General features: G+C 35.6%; 1 protein-coding gene across 1 annotated transcript in view; it reads left to right on the top strand.

Moving 5' to 3' along the window:
- The window catches only part of LOC107695959 (histone deacetylase 4-like), a 171,885-nt gene extending 159,984 nt beyond the window's left edge, over positions 1-11,901 (top strand). Inside the window, exons 25-27 of the mRNA XM_016496081.1 lie at positions 3,890-3,974; positions 4,909-5,050; positions 9,088-11,901. Coding sequence (XP_016351567.1) covers positions 3,890-3,974; positions 4,909-5,050; positions 9,088-9,127 — 267 coding nt within the window. The 3' untranslated portion in view covers positions 9,128-11,901. The remainder of the gene's footprint in view (positions 1-3,889; positions 3,975-4,908; positions 5,051-9,087) is intronic.
- Positions 11,902-15,134: the final 3,233 nt, after the last annotated feature.

Genomic DNA, 15,134 nt, shown 5'->3' on the forward strand with positions numbered 1-15,134 from the left:
GCCACATGCATTCACATCAGTGTTAGCTCAGCGGTAGAGTTACTCTCACGGGACACTGCACTTATGCGCAATCACAAAACTACATTATTTCCATCTGCTTTAAAGCAATGCCGGTTAAACATTTAATTCATGTGCTGTTCTGCATGCGCTTTTTCTGAGCGTGTACTCGTGAAGCGCCACTGAGAGCCTGTAAAAAAGCGCCTGATTATTGGACTAAGTTCTTCATGCGTTTCTCTCTCAACTGTTTGCTTTCATTTCAGACATAACCAACTGTGTTTATAGGGACTCTTAAAGGGACAGTAGCTACTAAATATGCTGCCACCTGTCATTTTTTAATATTTGTACATTCAATTTCTTGAATTTTACTGCTAAATACTGTACCTGAAAAATGTTCTTATTTTCTAATAACAAAGATAAAATAATGACAAAGATTTTTATCTTTGCTCACTTTGCCTAAATGTCTGCAATTGTTTTTTATTTTATATTTTGTTAAGGTGTAAGAGGTGTTATGTTTCTGCACTCTTCCATGTTTAGCAAATTAAGAAAACTTTGTCTAAAACAACTTTTGTGATGGTTTGTATTTTTTGTGCTCTGTATGGAACATCAGTGCCTGTTTAAGTGATGAACTCCATTACTTGTGTTTGTTTTCAGACATGATAACAGACGTTTTATACTTGTGCTACAACTTTTTGGCCTGTGCTACAAAACTTTCAACCTCTGTAGCACCACTGCTATGTGAAAAAAAAGTTAACGTACAGCCCTGGATAAAGCATCATTTACACACCTAATTCTAGTTTTTTGCTGTTTGTATTTATTATTACGTGCAAAGTAGTAAAAATGTGTTTATATGACATTGGCCAACATGTTTATTTTATTCTGACCACAGTTACTTGAAGGCACAATGTCATAACTATGATTTGCAAGCTTGTAAGTAGGAACTTGCCAGGGTGACTTGCTTAAAGTGCTCCAAGTCTGAGAACATTACAAAGTTGAGTCAATGAGACATGACCCTCTTCAAGACTTCTCCCCCAGAACAAATACTGTATTCAGGAAGTGTTGCAGGAGAGCTGTTGGGTGAACACTATCTTCTCAGTTTTTATGGTCTGTCCGTTTGATCTCACCCAAAGCTCAGTGTGTGGGGTGCCAGTGACTGAATAAGGCTCTTTCTTGTCCAGCGTGAGAGTTTTCTGTCTGGCAACCCTGAATCTTGGGCTACACTTTACTGCACTTGCTCTTGTTTCACACTCATCCTGGGTTGTGTGTGTATACAAATAACTACACACAAACACACACACAACCTCTCAGGTTTGGGATCAGTAAGATATTTAATGTTTTGAAAACAAAACTGTTGGGCTCACCAAGGCTGCATTTATTTAATTAAAAATATTGTTAAGTATTATTAATTTAAAAAAAACTATTTTTGTTTGAATTTATTTTAAATGTAATTTATTCCTGAGATGCAAAGCCGAATTTTCAGCATCATTACTCCAGTCTTCAGTGTCGCATAATCCTTCAGAAATCATTCTAATACGCTGATTTGCTGATGAAGAAATTTTTTTTATTATTGTCAATGTTGCAAACAGCATATATTGTGCTTATTAATATATTGTGGAAACTGTGGTAATTTTTTTCAGGATTTTTTATTGAAAAGACAGTCTAAAAGAACAGCATTTATTTGAAATAGAAATCTTCTGTAAGATTATAAATGTCTACTGTCCATTTAGATCGATTTAATACATTTTATTTTAATAAAGATATTTTAATTGTAAATATATTTTGTTATATATATATATACACACACACTCAGTCAAGCCAAAAATTATTCAGACACCAGATAATTTTATATATTTTTATTTTTTTTTTTTTTTTTTTTCTCTTGTGGCCACAGGAGAGAAGCCAAAAGCTTTTTTCCCCCTAACTGAAATTATGCCTTTTAAATTCGAATATAATTCGAATTTTGATATTAAGTAGAAAATTCGAATGTAGTTTTTCAGTCATTTTGACAGCCCTAATATATATATATTACAATTTTAAATGTCATTAAAGGGGGTTTGATATGTCTGTGTGTCGTGCCACAGCAGGATTAAAGTCTCCTTTCCCAACACCTCCAGTCCTCCGGCCCTCGTCTTATTTGTTTTATTTAAACCAAAGCTTCCAGCTTGGCCAGGAGTAGACAATGATCTCTCCCTCTCTCTCTATCTCTCTCTACACCTGCTAATATTTCAAAATCACTCCACCCAGTTTTCATGCCTGTTTTTGTCTGCTCTTGTTCATGCAAATGGTTTATGAAGGATAAGTGACAGGATGCATGCCCTTTTCTCCATCTTCAATGTTTGCACATGAAACGCTTGGCCGTAGATTTTCAGTTTTTTTTGTATGGGGGTGAAAAAATGCAACCGAGAGCCAAAGGGAAATGGAATCATTCCACATCAGGAATGCAGCATCGCATGCTGGCTGTTTCCTCTGGGCCATGGCCCCGCTGGTCCCTTAGCTGTCGTGAGGGTTTGCCGGAGCACGAGGTCTCGTTGCCCACGTGCTGCGACAAAGCACTGCATTGTTGACTATGTTTAAAGCACAGCATTCAGCATATCTGTGAGCCTCCGTTACAGTGCAAACACAAGCTTGCTATTAATGCATTTATCGCCAGGTAGCCATCGGTGGTCCCTGAAAACAATAACTAGACCAGAAATAACTCCGTGAAGATGTGGATTTATTGTATATGTTCTCCAAAATCCCACTCCACATAGGAGTGTTAAACATCAAATGTGATTTTGTAGCTCTGCACTATTTCACTTTTGGTGAGGACAGACAAATTACTGAATTCTGGAAACTGGTGGCTGGAAACACTTTCTCAAATGTTTAGTTTTTTATTCTATATATATTCTGAGAAAAAAAGTCAAAAATGCGAGATATAAACGAACCTTTCTGAGGGAAAAAAGTCACAATTATGAGATATAAACTCAGTATTCTCACTTGCTACCAAGTTTGTCTCGCGATTCCGAGTTTATATCTCAATTCTGACTTTTTAGTGGAGTTTGAGAACTCAAGAGTTTGTCTCACAATGTTTTTGTTCCTCCACAAAATAAAAAATAAAAAGGTAATTGCAATGTTTGTATTTTTTTTGTTGTTGTTGTTTTTAAGCTTACATTTTTTACCTTTTTTTTCTCTCGCAATTGGGAGTTTATATCACAATTCTGACTTTTCTTCTCAGAATTGTGAGTTGACAAGTTAACGAGTGAATTGCAAGTCAGAATTGCAAGAAAAAAAGCCCAAATTGTGAGATAAAAAGTCTCAATTACTTTTTTCTTTTTTTATCCTGTGGCAGAAAACAAGCTTCCACAATATGCACTGTAAAAAAAAATCTGTAGTTTTTTCAAAATCATTTTGGCAGCTGTGGATTCCAGAATAATTTTGTAAAAAATGCAGAAAAACCGTAAACACATTTACAGAACAAACTGTACATTTTACAATATTTTACTGTTAAAATTTCACTCATTTTTACAGTGTGTATATATATTGTTGCTGTTTTATTTATTATTTTTTTTCCATTTTAAAACATCATATATATGTGGGTCAAAGACATTAAGATGTCCGCATCAAAATAAATTTACAAAGGTGATTTTATGTCCATAGAAAGCACATTAAATGTAAGTAAAGTGTCTACTTTTAAGGTTTCAAACAAGTTTTTGGAGAATAAAATGTCAAAATTTGGTTGAAATAATGTTACATGGTCATTATGCTTAAACCCTTTTTCGTCTTTGACCCATGTACATAATTGCAATTTCGTTTTTGTTTTTCTGAGTATATATATACTATCCAAAATCATTTAGTATAGAGTTTTCATGCAACAGTAAGGTTTAACCTGACATTTTTTTTATCTTTCTTTCAGTTGGACCCTCTTTCTGAAGACGTGCTACAACAGAGGCCGAACCCCAATGCTATTCACTCCATGGAGAAAGTTCTGGAAGTCCACAGTGAGTGCACGCAAAGCTTCACAGTTCATTCACAGAAGGCCTGATACATATTGTACACTACTGTTGCAGCAATTATTGTAGTGTAGTCTATTTTATATAAACTTACCCATGAACAACCTGTAAAAATTGTGATTGGCTTCTTTTATACAACAGTTCGTTCTGGTTCTCAAATCTGATTGGTTGAGAACCGTGAGATATTATACTGATATCGCTACAGGAACGCCCTTTCACAATTTTGTATCACTCCGCTTGTTCTAGCCGGGTCTATGTTTTTTTTTTTTTATTATTCACTGAGCTAATCGTAGAGTACGTTAGTTAATATAAGAAGAAACGTCTAGCTTCGCGGTCTCTCTCTCTCTCTCTCATTTGGATGCACGTCTTGCCGCATTGTTTCTCTCTTATAACCTCATTATTTCTCACTAATAACCTAACTGAAGCAGCACATGCCCTTGATATGAATTCTAAAAGTGACGTATGTTTAACTGTCAACTTGAGCTTTGAATCTGTGGCGGAAGGAAGTAGTTCCGCACAAAAGAGGGTTTTATTAGACACTCCGTTGTTTCTTGTTTAATTACACACATGTTCCGTCGAACTGTTGTATAAACGCAATATCACTCTCGTACTCGAGCGATACCGGCTCTATATCAGTGGCTGTGATTGCCTGCAGCCTCGTGCCTCTGGCCTAATCACAGCCATGCTGATATAGAGCCGGTATCGCTCGAGTACGAGAGTGATATTGCTCATATATATCAATTATAAAGAGTTGTCTTCTTGAAGTAAACAGTTTCTCATGGGAATATTCTGCAGTATAGAGCAGACTTTATGCTGTTTAGTCATAACTCTGGCATGCATATGATGTCTTTGCATGCTACTTGACGTCTTACACCTGTAAATAAAGTGCTGTGTCATGTTTAAGGCTGAGCTTTGTGCTTAGGTAAATACTGGCGCTCGCTGCAGAGATCTGCCTCGACTCTGGGCTACTCGCTGCTGGAGGCTCAGAGATGTGAAACTGAAGAGGCAGAGACGGTGACCGCCATGGCCTCCCTGTCTGTGGCCAACAAGCACATGGGAAAGAGGTGCAGTTATAGCTGAGTTTGTCATATGGCACATTCCACAAATACCGCTTTGGTCCCATTACTCGTTTTTTGTTGTTGGAATTATTTGGTATGTTATACAGTATAAACTATTATTAATATTTATTTTATTATTTATAAAATAATGATGTATTTATATTTATATATAGTTATTTTAGTAGCATTAGGATTGTATTATAGTTCTCATTGCTATTTTTAAAAAGTTTTTAGATTTCCCATATTCATTTAAAGTGTTTTTGGTTAGTTTTAATCATTTTGTTTGTTTTTGTCATTTTAGTAGGTTTTGTTTTTTGTTTTGTTTTTTACGTATGTCTATATAGTTTTTATTTGTGTTTTAGTTATTTTAGTACATCAAGTTAAACTGAAGTAAAATGAGAAATGTTGCCTTGGCAACTAGCTGAAATAAGTTTTTAATATTTTTACTTAACATTTATTATATTTCAAGTAATACATTTTTTTATGGTTTTAATTTTAGTTTTAGTTAACTCTAATAACAACCCGTATATATGTGTTAATATATTATAATTTTACAATTATATTATAAAAATGTAAATTATAGTGCTGTCAAATCGATTAATCACGATTAATCACTTACCAGATAAAAGTTGTTGTTTGCATAATATATGTGTGTGTGTACTGTGTATATTTATTATGTATATATAAATACACACACATAACAGTATATATTTTGAAAATATTTACATGTCTATATTTATATTCCTATAATTAATATTATAAATAAATATATTTCATATATAAACATAAAGTAAATTAAAATTAATATTATCTAGAAAATAACAAAACCACATCAGAAATTCAGCAAAAACCCCAAAATCAGTTTTAAACTATTTAGACCTGTCTCAACATTTCCAAGCATGAATGAAAATAAAACAATTCATATAATATTTAGATTGACTTCCAGCATTTTGTTAAGGTTAAGCACCTCCTTTCATTGACAGTTTGCTCAAAAAATGACTGACAAATGAGTTTCAGTCTGTATTATTCCTGGAAAGTGGCATATATTTGCTCATAGCAGGCCGCCTGAGTGTGTCTGTTTCTGTGACCCGTGAGTATTTATGATTGTGTGGGGGCTCTGTGATGGGACAGCAGTGTTCTAGAGGTGCAGGGCAGGTGATAAGCAGGCGAGACTCTCTGAATGTGTGCGGCTGGTGCGGGGCAGACGTCCAGCAGCGTCAGGCTTCTGAGAGACACACTCTGCCAGAGTCCTAATTGAAAACACTCAGGCAGCATTGAGCACAGATGCTTGAGGTTTCTGGACCTTCCTCACACACTCACACCCTTACACACGTGTATTCATGTGCCTAGCAAGGTTCAAATTCACATTATTTCCTGTTATTCCTATTAGGGGCCAAGTGCAGAAAGTGTGTTGACACTTATTATAAGTATTGATTTTCCTAGTTTAATATTCTGTTTTCTGGCTGGGCGTTTGGCAGACTCATTTTGGAGGGTCTCAAACACTCTTGTGCCACCAGAACACAGTTCAAAATTTCATGAACATTTTAGCTTATAACTTTTGAAACAAAATTCCTTTTTTTTTTTTTCCACTCCTGACCCTGAATTCCATTATTCTGGCTGTTTCAATTTCCTCCTGATTTCCTCAAATTCCCAAATAGAACATTCAAATTTTGTTTGACTCCGCCATGCACCATTTCTGTCCTTTTCCATGAATTTGCATACTGTTTTTACTACTCATACAAAACTGGTTCAGGTCATATTCAGACTAAGACACAAAAGCCATTAAATTGATTTTTAGCGTCTTACACCTTTCTCCAAAAAAACCTGCGAATTTGACACCAAACAGGAAGTGATGCATTAACACTGAAATTAGTGTGTATAGTGACCCCAAACTTTGTACATATTGCCAAAGGAATACCATATAAATCCAAGTACAGTGCCTAAATAAAGCCAAAATGGAAAATCTGCACTATTTAAATATAAATACATTAGCACCTCCTTACTGAAGGATGCCAAGTAAAGTCTTTTTTTTTAAACACTTTTTTTTTTTTTTAATTGTGTAATTGTTTTTATTTTTAACTAAAACTATTAAAATGTTAGTTGAAATTAAGCTGAAATAAAATAAAATATAAATATTGGATGAAAACTTGAAATTTTTATGAAATTTAAAAATGTATGTTGCCTTAGCAGCTAACTGTAATAAGTTAAATTAGTTCAAAAAGTACTAAAATTACTGAAACTAAATTTAAAAAATAGAAATATAAAAAAAATTATAATAATAATAATAATGACAAAAACATGTTACAAAATTACAAAAAAAATTAAACTAACATTAAAACTAAGAATATAAAAATAGAAGCTAATTCAAAATCTAAATAAATACTATAATAGTATATAAATAATATTAAAATACATGTACACAGGTGTTCCCAGAGGCAAGGAAACCTGGAAATATCTTGGAATTTTAAAATTGCGATTTCCAGGTCTAGGAAAAATATTCAAATAAATCAGATCTTAAATTCATGAACATTATATTGTGGAAATAAATTTATTGTACTTGTCAGGGTTATTATAGTTAACTAAAAATTAAAAATAAAACTAAATCCATAAAACAAAAACATTTTCGTTAAATATTTAAAATATTTTGAAAACAAAAACTATAATACTATAGTAGGGCTGGGTAAAAAATATCGATATCTCGATTTTAATCGATTCTCATTTTTACGAAACTATATCAATTCTTAAATTCCAAGAATCAATTAGTCTAGCCTGGTTTCAGTTAATGGACGGAACGTTGAAGGGCACCTCCCATCCGATAAATCACAATAAGCATTGTGCGTTGGTACTTTTAATATGAAACAAAGTCTCTGATTTCAATTTATGTCCATTGTATTGCAGTATTCAAACAATAAATGCCATTTTGGTGCTGTTTAATGTATAGTGACCGCTGCTGTAGCGCCTCGATCAACAGAAACGGCAGCACGTAGCGCATGTGAAGTAATCGCTCAATCAGTGTTTCAGCCGCGCAAAGACGTCAATATAACGGCTAGTAAACAATGTCACGTAACGTCACATTTACCTCAGAAACAAACATATTCGGTGACCATAAACTCGTTAGTCAGCCAGAAAAATAAACTGTAGAGAGGAGCATTTAGCTAAATATATGCACCATATAACATTCATTATAATTTTTTACTGTTCTTTAATGTTTTATTTATGTTTGAATAAATCCGTCCAAGTTTTTATGACAGCCACTATTTAAATGTGTATATTTCCAAAAAACTAACCAAAGTAATTGTAACCTAATTTTCTAACCTTCATTAAGTGCAATTTAAGCAGTTGTACAGCACAAATCAGTCAATTTTAACCTTCAGTATTATAGTAATGCAGTACCAACTGACTCTCGTGTATATTTTACAGCATTAGTTGAGAGATTTTTTTTCCCTTAAGAAAATTTGGCATGCACTGTACCTAATATGTATCCAAAATAATTGAAATCGAATCAAATTGGTAATCGAATCGAATCGAATCACAAGCTTGTGAATGAGAATCGAATTGTGAAATTTGTACTATAGTACCAGCCCTATACTATAGTATACCAGATACAAAAATAACACTGGTACTTGTGCTTGGCTCGAAAATATTCAATTGCTGATTATATTCAAATGTATTCAATTTACATTTACATTTACATTTACATTTAGTCATTTAGCAGACGCTTTTATCCAAAGCGACTTACAATTGGGGGATACATAAAGCGATTCTTCTTAAGAGGCAAGTTTTGATACTTCTGCCTCAGTGAGGGGACAGAAGGAGAAGATGGGAGTTTTTGCAGTGGGTGTGGTTGGTTTGAAGTCCTGTGTGTGTGGGGCTGAGAATTGAGCCCCATTTATTTAATTTTTTAATTAAATAAATAAATTTAATTTAATTTTTTTTAGATATTTAATTTATTAAAATATCTGGAAAAGTCATGGAAATTCACAAGTGAAAAGTTGTTTTGCTCATGTGTGACGTAATGTTTGTGTATGTGTGTCGCCCCACAGAACAGAGGAGGAGCCTATGGAAGAGGAACCTCCATTGTAGAAGGTCCGATCGACTGCCTTGGTGACCCTCTTGGCTCAGAGCCTCTTCAAGGCCTCTGACGTCACTCTACTCTCTCCATCCGTTTCATTTTTTGTCCCACGATGTGCGCGCTTTGAGCACGGGATCCGAAACGGCCTGAAGAAATCTCCATGACACCCAGAGTTCGACAAACGTCTCAGCCGTGTTAGTCTGTCTCTGTCTGTGGCAGAACGTCCGGGATTGTGCAACCTGGTCTGTCCGCAGGGACACTTAACTTTTGAGCAGGACATAGACTCACGTTTCGTTGTTAGATGTGAGAGCTGGTGCTTTCGACATGAACTTTTTCATTATTTTCCAGAGCCACTATAAGACTGATTTCGGCTGTTACGGCCTACGTTTTTTTATTTGTCGACTCTCTCTGTTCGTTTGTCTGTCTTTCTTTTATTCTTGGAGAAAAAAGTGACTCATTCCATTCGCAATTCTAGTTACTGCTTCACGAGGGTGGACGATGTGATTGGGAGAGAGATCGAAAGATTCTGGGAAGCCCAACAGAAAGTCAACAATGTGAGTTTGTGCCTTTTGCAAAATAGTTTCCGTGATGGATCCAGAAGAACATTGCCTTAAACTAGTTAAAAGAGGGAAAACGTTTCGCCGTCTCGGTTTTTCTTGACACCCGACGGTCAAAGGCTGGCCTGAAGAATCGAGAAACCCTCAGCATGTTTACCAGGAACTCCCTGCAGATATCTTCATGTTTCACACACATTATGACCTGTTTTATGTTCCTTCATTTTTATTGTGCTTGTGTTGGACGTTACATGACTTTAAGTGTCACTGACAAATGAACTTTAAGGTAGTTGCCAGCTATCCAAGGGCAAAACGTTCGATTGAATTCTCCAGCGCTTTAAAAGGCAAGCCAATGTAGCAACTCGTTTCAACTCTAATGACCAAATACGCGCCTCCTCCTATGAAAAGTTGACCGGCATGCAGCTTTCCATCTGCCAAGTTAAGAATTCACCCGTCGTAGTTTAACAGCGCCGACAAGCATGAGTTTGCTGTGAGCATATAGGATAGGGCTGCGATGACCACGCGTCATACGATTTGTAGTTCGAGACAGACTTTCTATTTTTCCTTCTCTCCACATGTTGTACTTCTATATAGCTATGAATGTCTAGTATTTCGGTTACTTTACAGTTAATCAAAGGGCACTAGTGTATCACTACTATTATTCTACTCAGCAGATGGTCAATTTTATTGACACCTTTGAAACAAGCGGAAAAGGGCTGGTTACCGATTTTAAATGTACCACTGAGCCTTCAGACGTGCCACCTGGTGAGATTTAGCGCTGGTTTCCCGCCGACAGGCCTGAGCGAGGAGGGTTATGGGCCTTTCGCTAGGGGCAGGTGCTACCGAACATGTGCCCGTCGCATGACACAATCCAGGAAGTAGCGGGACCACCAGCTTCCACTCGGAAAACAATCATAAAACGCCTCTGAGACAACTGTGATACTCAGACAATCTGCATGGGACATTGACGTAGTTTCGGAGCCACAGCGGTGCTTCGAAGCGGCACATAGAACTGTATATATACGCAATTATGCATGCTGACAGTAGATCATTTGGCTTGACTTTGATTGTACATTGAACTTTTTGATTCTGGACTGATGAAGAGGCGATAATTTGTTTGACAACCCCTGACTCATGTTTAGCCTCTCGGCAACTACCTTTGGCATTCTTTTTCCGTGTGTCATGTTCGATATGAGACGCATTAAGGCGGGAGATTTGACTCACCATTGCCATTGTTCCTCGACTTCATCTTTATATATGCCTGTCACGTATGACTACTCCACTTTGGGTTCATGCCTGTTATTTTCTTAATAGAGCTCATTTGTCCTGTTTTTTTTTGTTGTTGTTGTTGTACTTTTTGGATTATTTACTTGTTTGTCAGTCTGTATGTAGTTGACCATGTGTTTTACATACATCTTTAGTTTCTTGTTTTAGAGAGTAACATGCCTTTTTTAATTTGTTTTATTTAGGGTTTTTTTTGTATGCGGTGGGAGGGAGATGCTTTTACTTTGTATAATGATTCCGACAATTGTGTATTTACTACATTCTGTTCATAGTAGATTTATATTACAAAGATCTATAGATATATTATATATTATTGCAGACTCTTAATAAGAAAACTAGTATTGCAAAATGATATATTTCAGTATGTGGTCTGGCTTCGGCCGTTGCTGGTTCCACTTGAAGGCACTGTTTATTGGTTTCATGCATTCGCAGTAGCATTACTCTGGCACCGTAAACTCTTGATCAAACGGATCTTCGTGGTTTCAAGCTTCAGTTTGACAGAGTGCTCTCTAAACTCTAAAACATAAATATTATGGACTGACACTGTACATTTCCATTGGTTAAAAGTCCATTTGGATAGACCAACTAGAGTAGATGCTGACATCATAATGATCCTTCTGTGTGGTACATCCAAGATGGATTTAGTTATTTTTGCGTATTTTTAAGGTTTGAATAACTTTAGCCTTTCAAGAACATTTCCAGGTCATATTTCACCCAGAAAAAGGACATAAGAAATTACATTTTGCTTTTAAAAAAAACAAAAACAACGAGGCCAACAAAGCAAAACAGGCTCAACCAATGGTGTGAGTTTGGGGGCGTGGCTGTCTGTTTAATCGACCAATGGCAGACAGTTTCCAAAATAAGTGTTTGAAAAGAATCATTACTTGGAGGTGTAGAAATTACACGCACTTAAAAAAAAATCATGTAGAAACAATTATCACTCAGAAATTGATAGTAAATACACAAATAATTGCAAAGAAACAACACGTTGAATATAATTTTGAAGTAGAAAAACTAAAATTGATTTTCTTGTAAAACATGCTCTAATCATTTTTGTTTTATCTTCAAACATTCATTTTTACGGTGCACTTCAGCTTTGAATGTGAAATAATACAATTCTTTAAATTAAAAAAATTGTTATGCTCATGAGATTCTAATGAGAGTTAACAAAAACCTGATAAGTCCTGAAAATTTTGGGGGGAAAATGTGCATAATTATCATGAAAATAATTTCATTTTTTCATTTTTTATAGTTTCTTTATGCAAAATATAATTTCTTATTGACCTCCTTTTGATTTTGGGGTGAAATGCTACCTGGACATGATTTTGTGACAGTTCGTGTTTAATTTTGCGGTAATGATATCAGCAATCGTTCTCGGGGTTTTTTTCTGTTTTGTCAAATCTTGTTACTCCTATCAAGCATGATCTATTTTGGGCATTTTTGCAGTATCCATATCCAGACCAAGCCCATCAAATCTCATCTGAATTACTTTCAAGGATGAAGTGCGAAGGCTGACACTGATTTGAAAGTGTCCAGGAAATGTAAAGTGACATTCCCAAAGAGTCTCATAATAGTAATACTCAACCGGACCATCACTACAAACCACTCTGCAACAATACTAACAGCAGCCTATCAATACAGTCTTGTCAAAGGAACACTTCTATCTGGTCATTTTCTTTGCTCTTGTTTTGTAAAACTAAAACTGCATTCCATTAATTTTTCCTTTTTCTTTTTTTTTTTTTTTTTTTTTTTTTTTTACTTTTTTTTTAATGTTTTGCATTGACATTTGCATAGATTTTTGTTTGTATATGCTGTCAATTATTAAAAAAAAAACGGAATTGGGCAAAAATTGGTATCGGCAGGTCACACTTACAAAAAAAACGGAAATCGGAATCGGCCAAGAAAATTGCAATCTCTGATATATATATATATATATATATATATATATATATGTATGTATATTATATATTTTTTAATTCAAAAATTAATTGTATTCTGAAGCACAGTATAACACTCTTAAATGAGATATTTAAAAAAAGAACTGAACAAAATTAGAGAACACTTACAGATACATACAAGTTATTGGTGTTAATCTGGCACCTGGTGCTAATTTCCTTTATTATATGACAAACCCTATTTAACTGGTAGCATTCCTCGAATTTTCACTGAGATTGCTAGATAGTGGGCCGCTCTAAGGTTGACTGAAACCCTGCGACAGCAGGTTGTCTCTCAATGGGAAGTCGGTTCAACACTGCAGCTGGAATTGCTTGCCAGTTCAGTGCTGAACAGGGTAAGGATCTGTCTCAGCACGTTTAAGAGAAGTCGGACCGAAACCAGGGTGAAGTTTCTTTCATTCTCTTTTACCTTCATAGCTGTAGATTTCTGCATGGTTTGTGCGTCAGCATGCCTGTTTGTCCTTGTAACATATTTGCACAAAGGAGGAACACGGGAGGGTTGAGGCTTTGGAGAATGCATGGGATGGAAGCTCTTCTTTCCTCCTCTGTTTCTGGTCAGTACACAGACGGATTGATGCTCTTGGTGTCCGACAGATGTGCTTTTTACTTGTTTAAAAATGGAATGAAAGAAAAATGACTTTTGAATACTTTACAACAACAACCAGAAAGTTATCTAGCACTTGTGACATACAGACTATAGACTTGATTGTATTTATGTAGAGCATTGTTTTAGGTGAACTACACACTATGCCACATGTTAGACTGTCTGTGAGACTTCTTTTGCTTTCGTTTCTTTTCTGGTTTTTCTACTCTTCCTCGGGACATATTTTTGGGGCTGGAGGAAGACTAGGAAAAGATTAGGGTCGTTCCTTTAGAAACATCTGGAATCATCAAAGGGCTTTTTCCAGATGCTCGTCAGATATATCTTCAGTTTGTCCAAAAGGGAAAAAAAACAAAAAAACACTTATCAGCCAGTAATACCTGTGACCACTGTGGCTCGAGAACAGTTCTAGGTTTACAAAATGTAAGAAATGCATATTATTTTTGTCACTTTGTTTTTCCATTGTTACAATAGAACTTTTTTTGGGACCTTTGCTCTAACGTTTGTCATTGACATCAACTATAAAGTACCTTGTTTTTGAATACCACGATGTCTTGTGTTTATTTCCGAGCACGTTCTTTCACTGAATGGATTTACATAATGCAATCAGGGGCTCTAATAATAATAATGGTAAAATCATTTTAGTGGTTTAATGCCATATTCTCTACTAAGATCACTTAAGTAAGGTCATTTTTATTTTTATGTTCTTTGATCCCAATTTTAGATTGATTGTACACAGTCATAAGTTGTAGTACATGTGGTCTTCCATTCGAAAACCAGAAAACGTTGGTATGATTGACCAGGGCCTATTTATTTATTTATTTATGTATTTATTTATTTTCTTTCACAACTCTCAAACTACAACTTTACCTACCATCTTTTGTTAATACATTTATATAGAATTTAATATGTAATATATTAGAAAACTTTTAATATGTTATTAATACAAATCTGTCTCGGGACGTTTAAGAGAAGTCGGACTGAAAGCGCACTCTGCAGAGACCAAGCTTCTCATCACCAGAAAGAATCAAAAGGCTAGGCTCGCCTTTGCTGAGGAGCATGTTGTGTGAAGAGAGGTGAACTGATCCAAAGTTTACTTTAGTGATAGCAAGTTTAATTTATTTGGGTCTGATGGGAAACATTATGTTCATCGTCAAACTGAGGAAAGACTGAAGCCCAAGTGCGTAAAGATGTCAGTGAAAGGTGGAGGAGGAAGTGTCATGCTTTGGGGGATGTTTTCTGCAGCAGGAGATGGGCCTCTTATACAGCTACATGTCAGGTGAATCCAAATGTTTATCAGAACCTCTTTCAGCAACACGCGGTACCTTCCCTGCAATTTTCATGCAAGATAAAGCTCCCAGTCACACTGCAAAATGGGTAAAGCAGTTCCTTGAACCTAAGAACATTGAAATAATGAAATGGCCAGCCCAGAGTCCTGATCTAAACCCAACTGAAAATCTCTGGAAAATCCTTGGCGACAAACGTTATGGCTAATGCTGCATTCAAGTCCTCCTGGGATGGTCGTACTTATGAGTTGACAAGTCGTAATTAAGACGTCAGGTGCGTTCAAGTCAGTTTAGTCGGCACAAGATGGCGGTGTACCTTCTTTTAATACATTACAAGA

This window comes from Sinocyclocheilus anshuiensis, unplaced genomic scaffold (assembly GCF_001515605.1).
Source record: "Sinocyclocheilus anshuiensis isolate Anshui unplaced genomic scaffold, SAMN03320099.WGS_v1.1 scaffold698, whole genome shotgun sequence".
NCBI lineage: Eukaryota > Metazoa > Chordata > Actinopteri > Cypriniformes > Cyprinidae > Sinocyclocheilus > Sinocyclocheilus anshuiensis.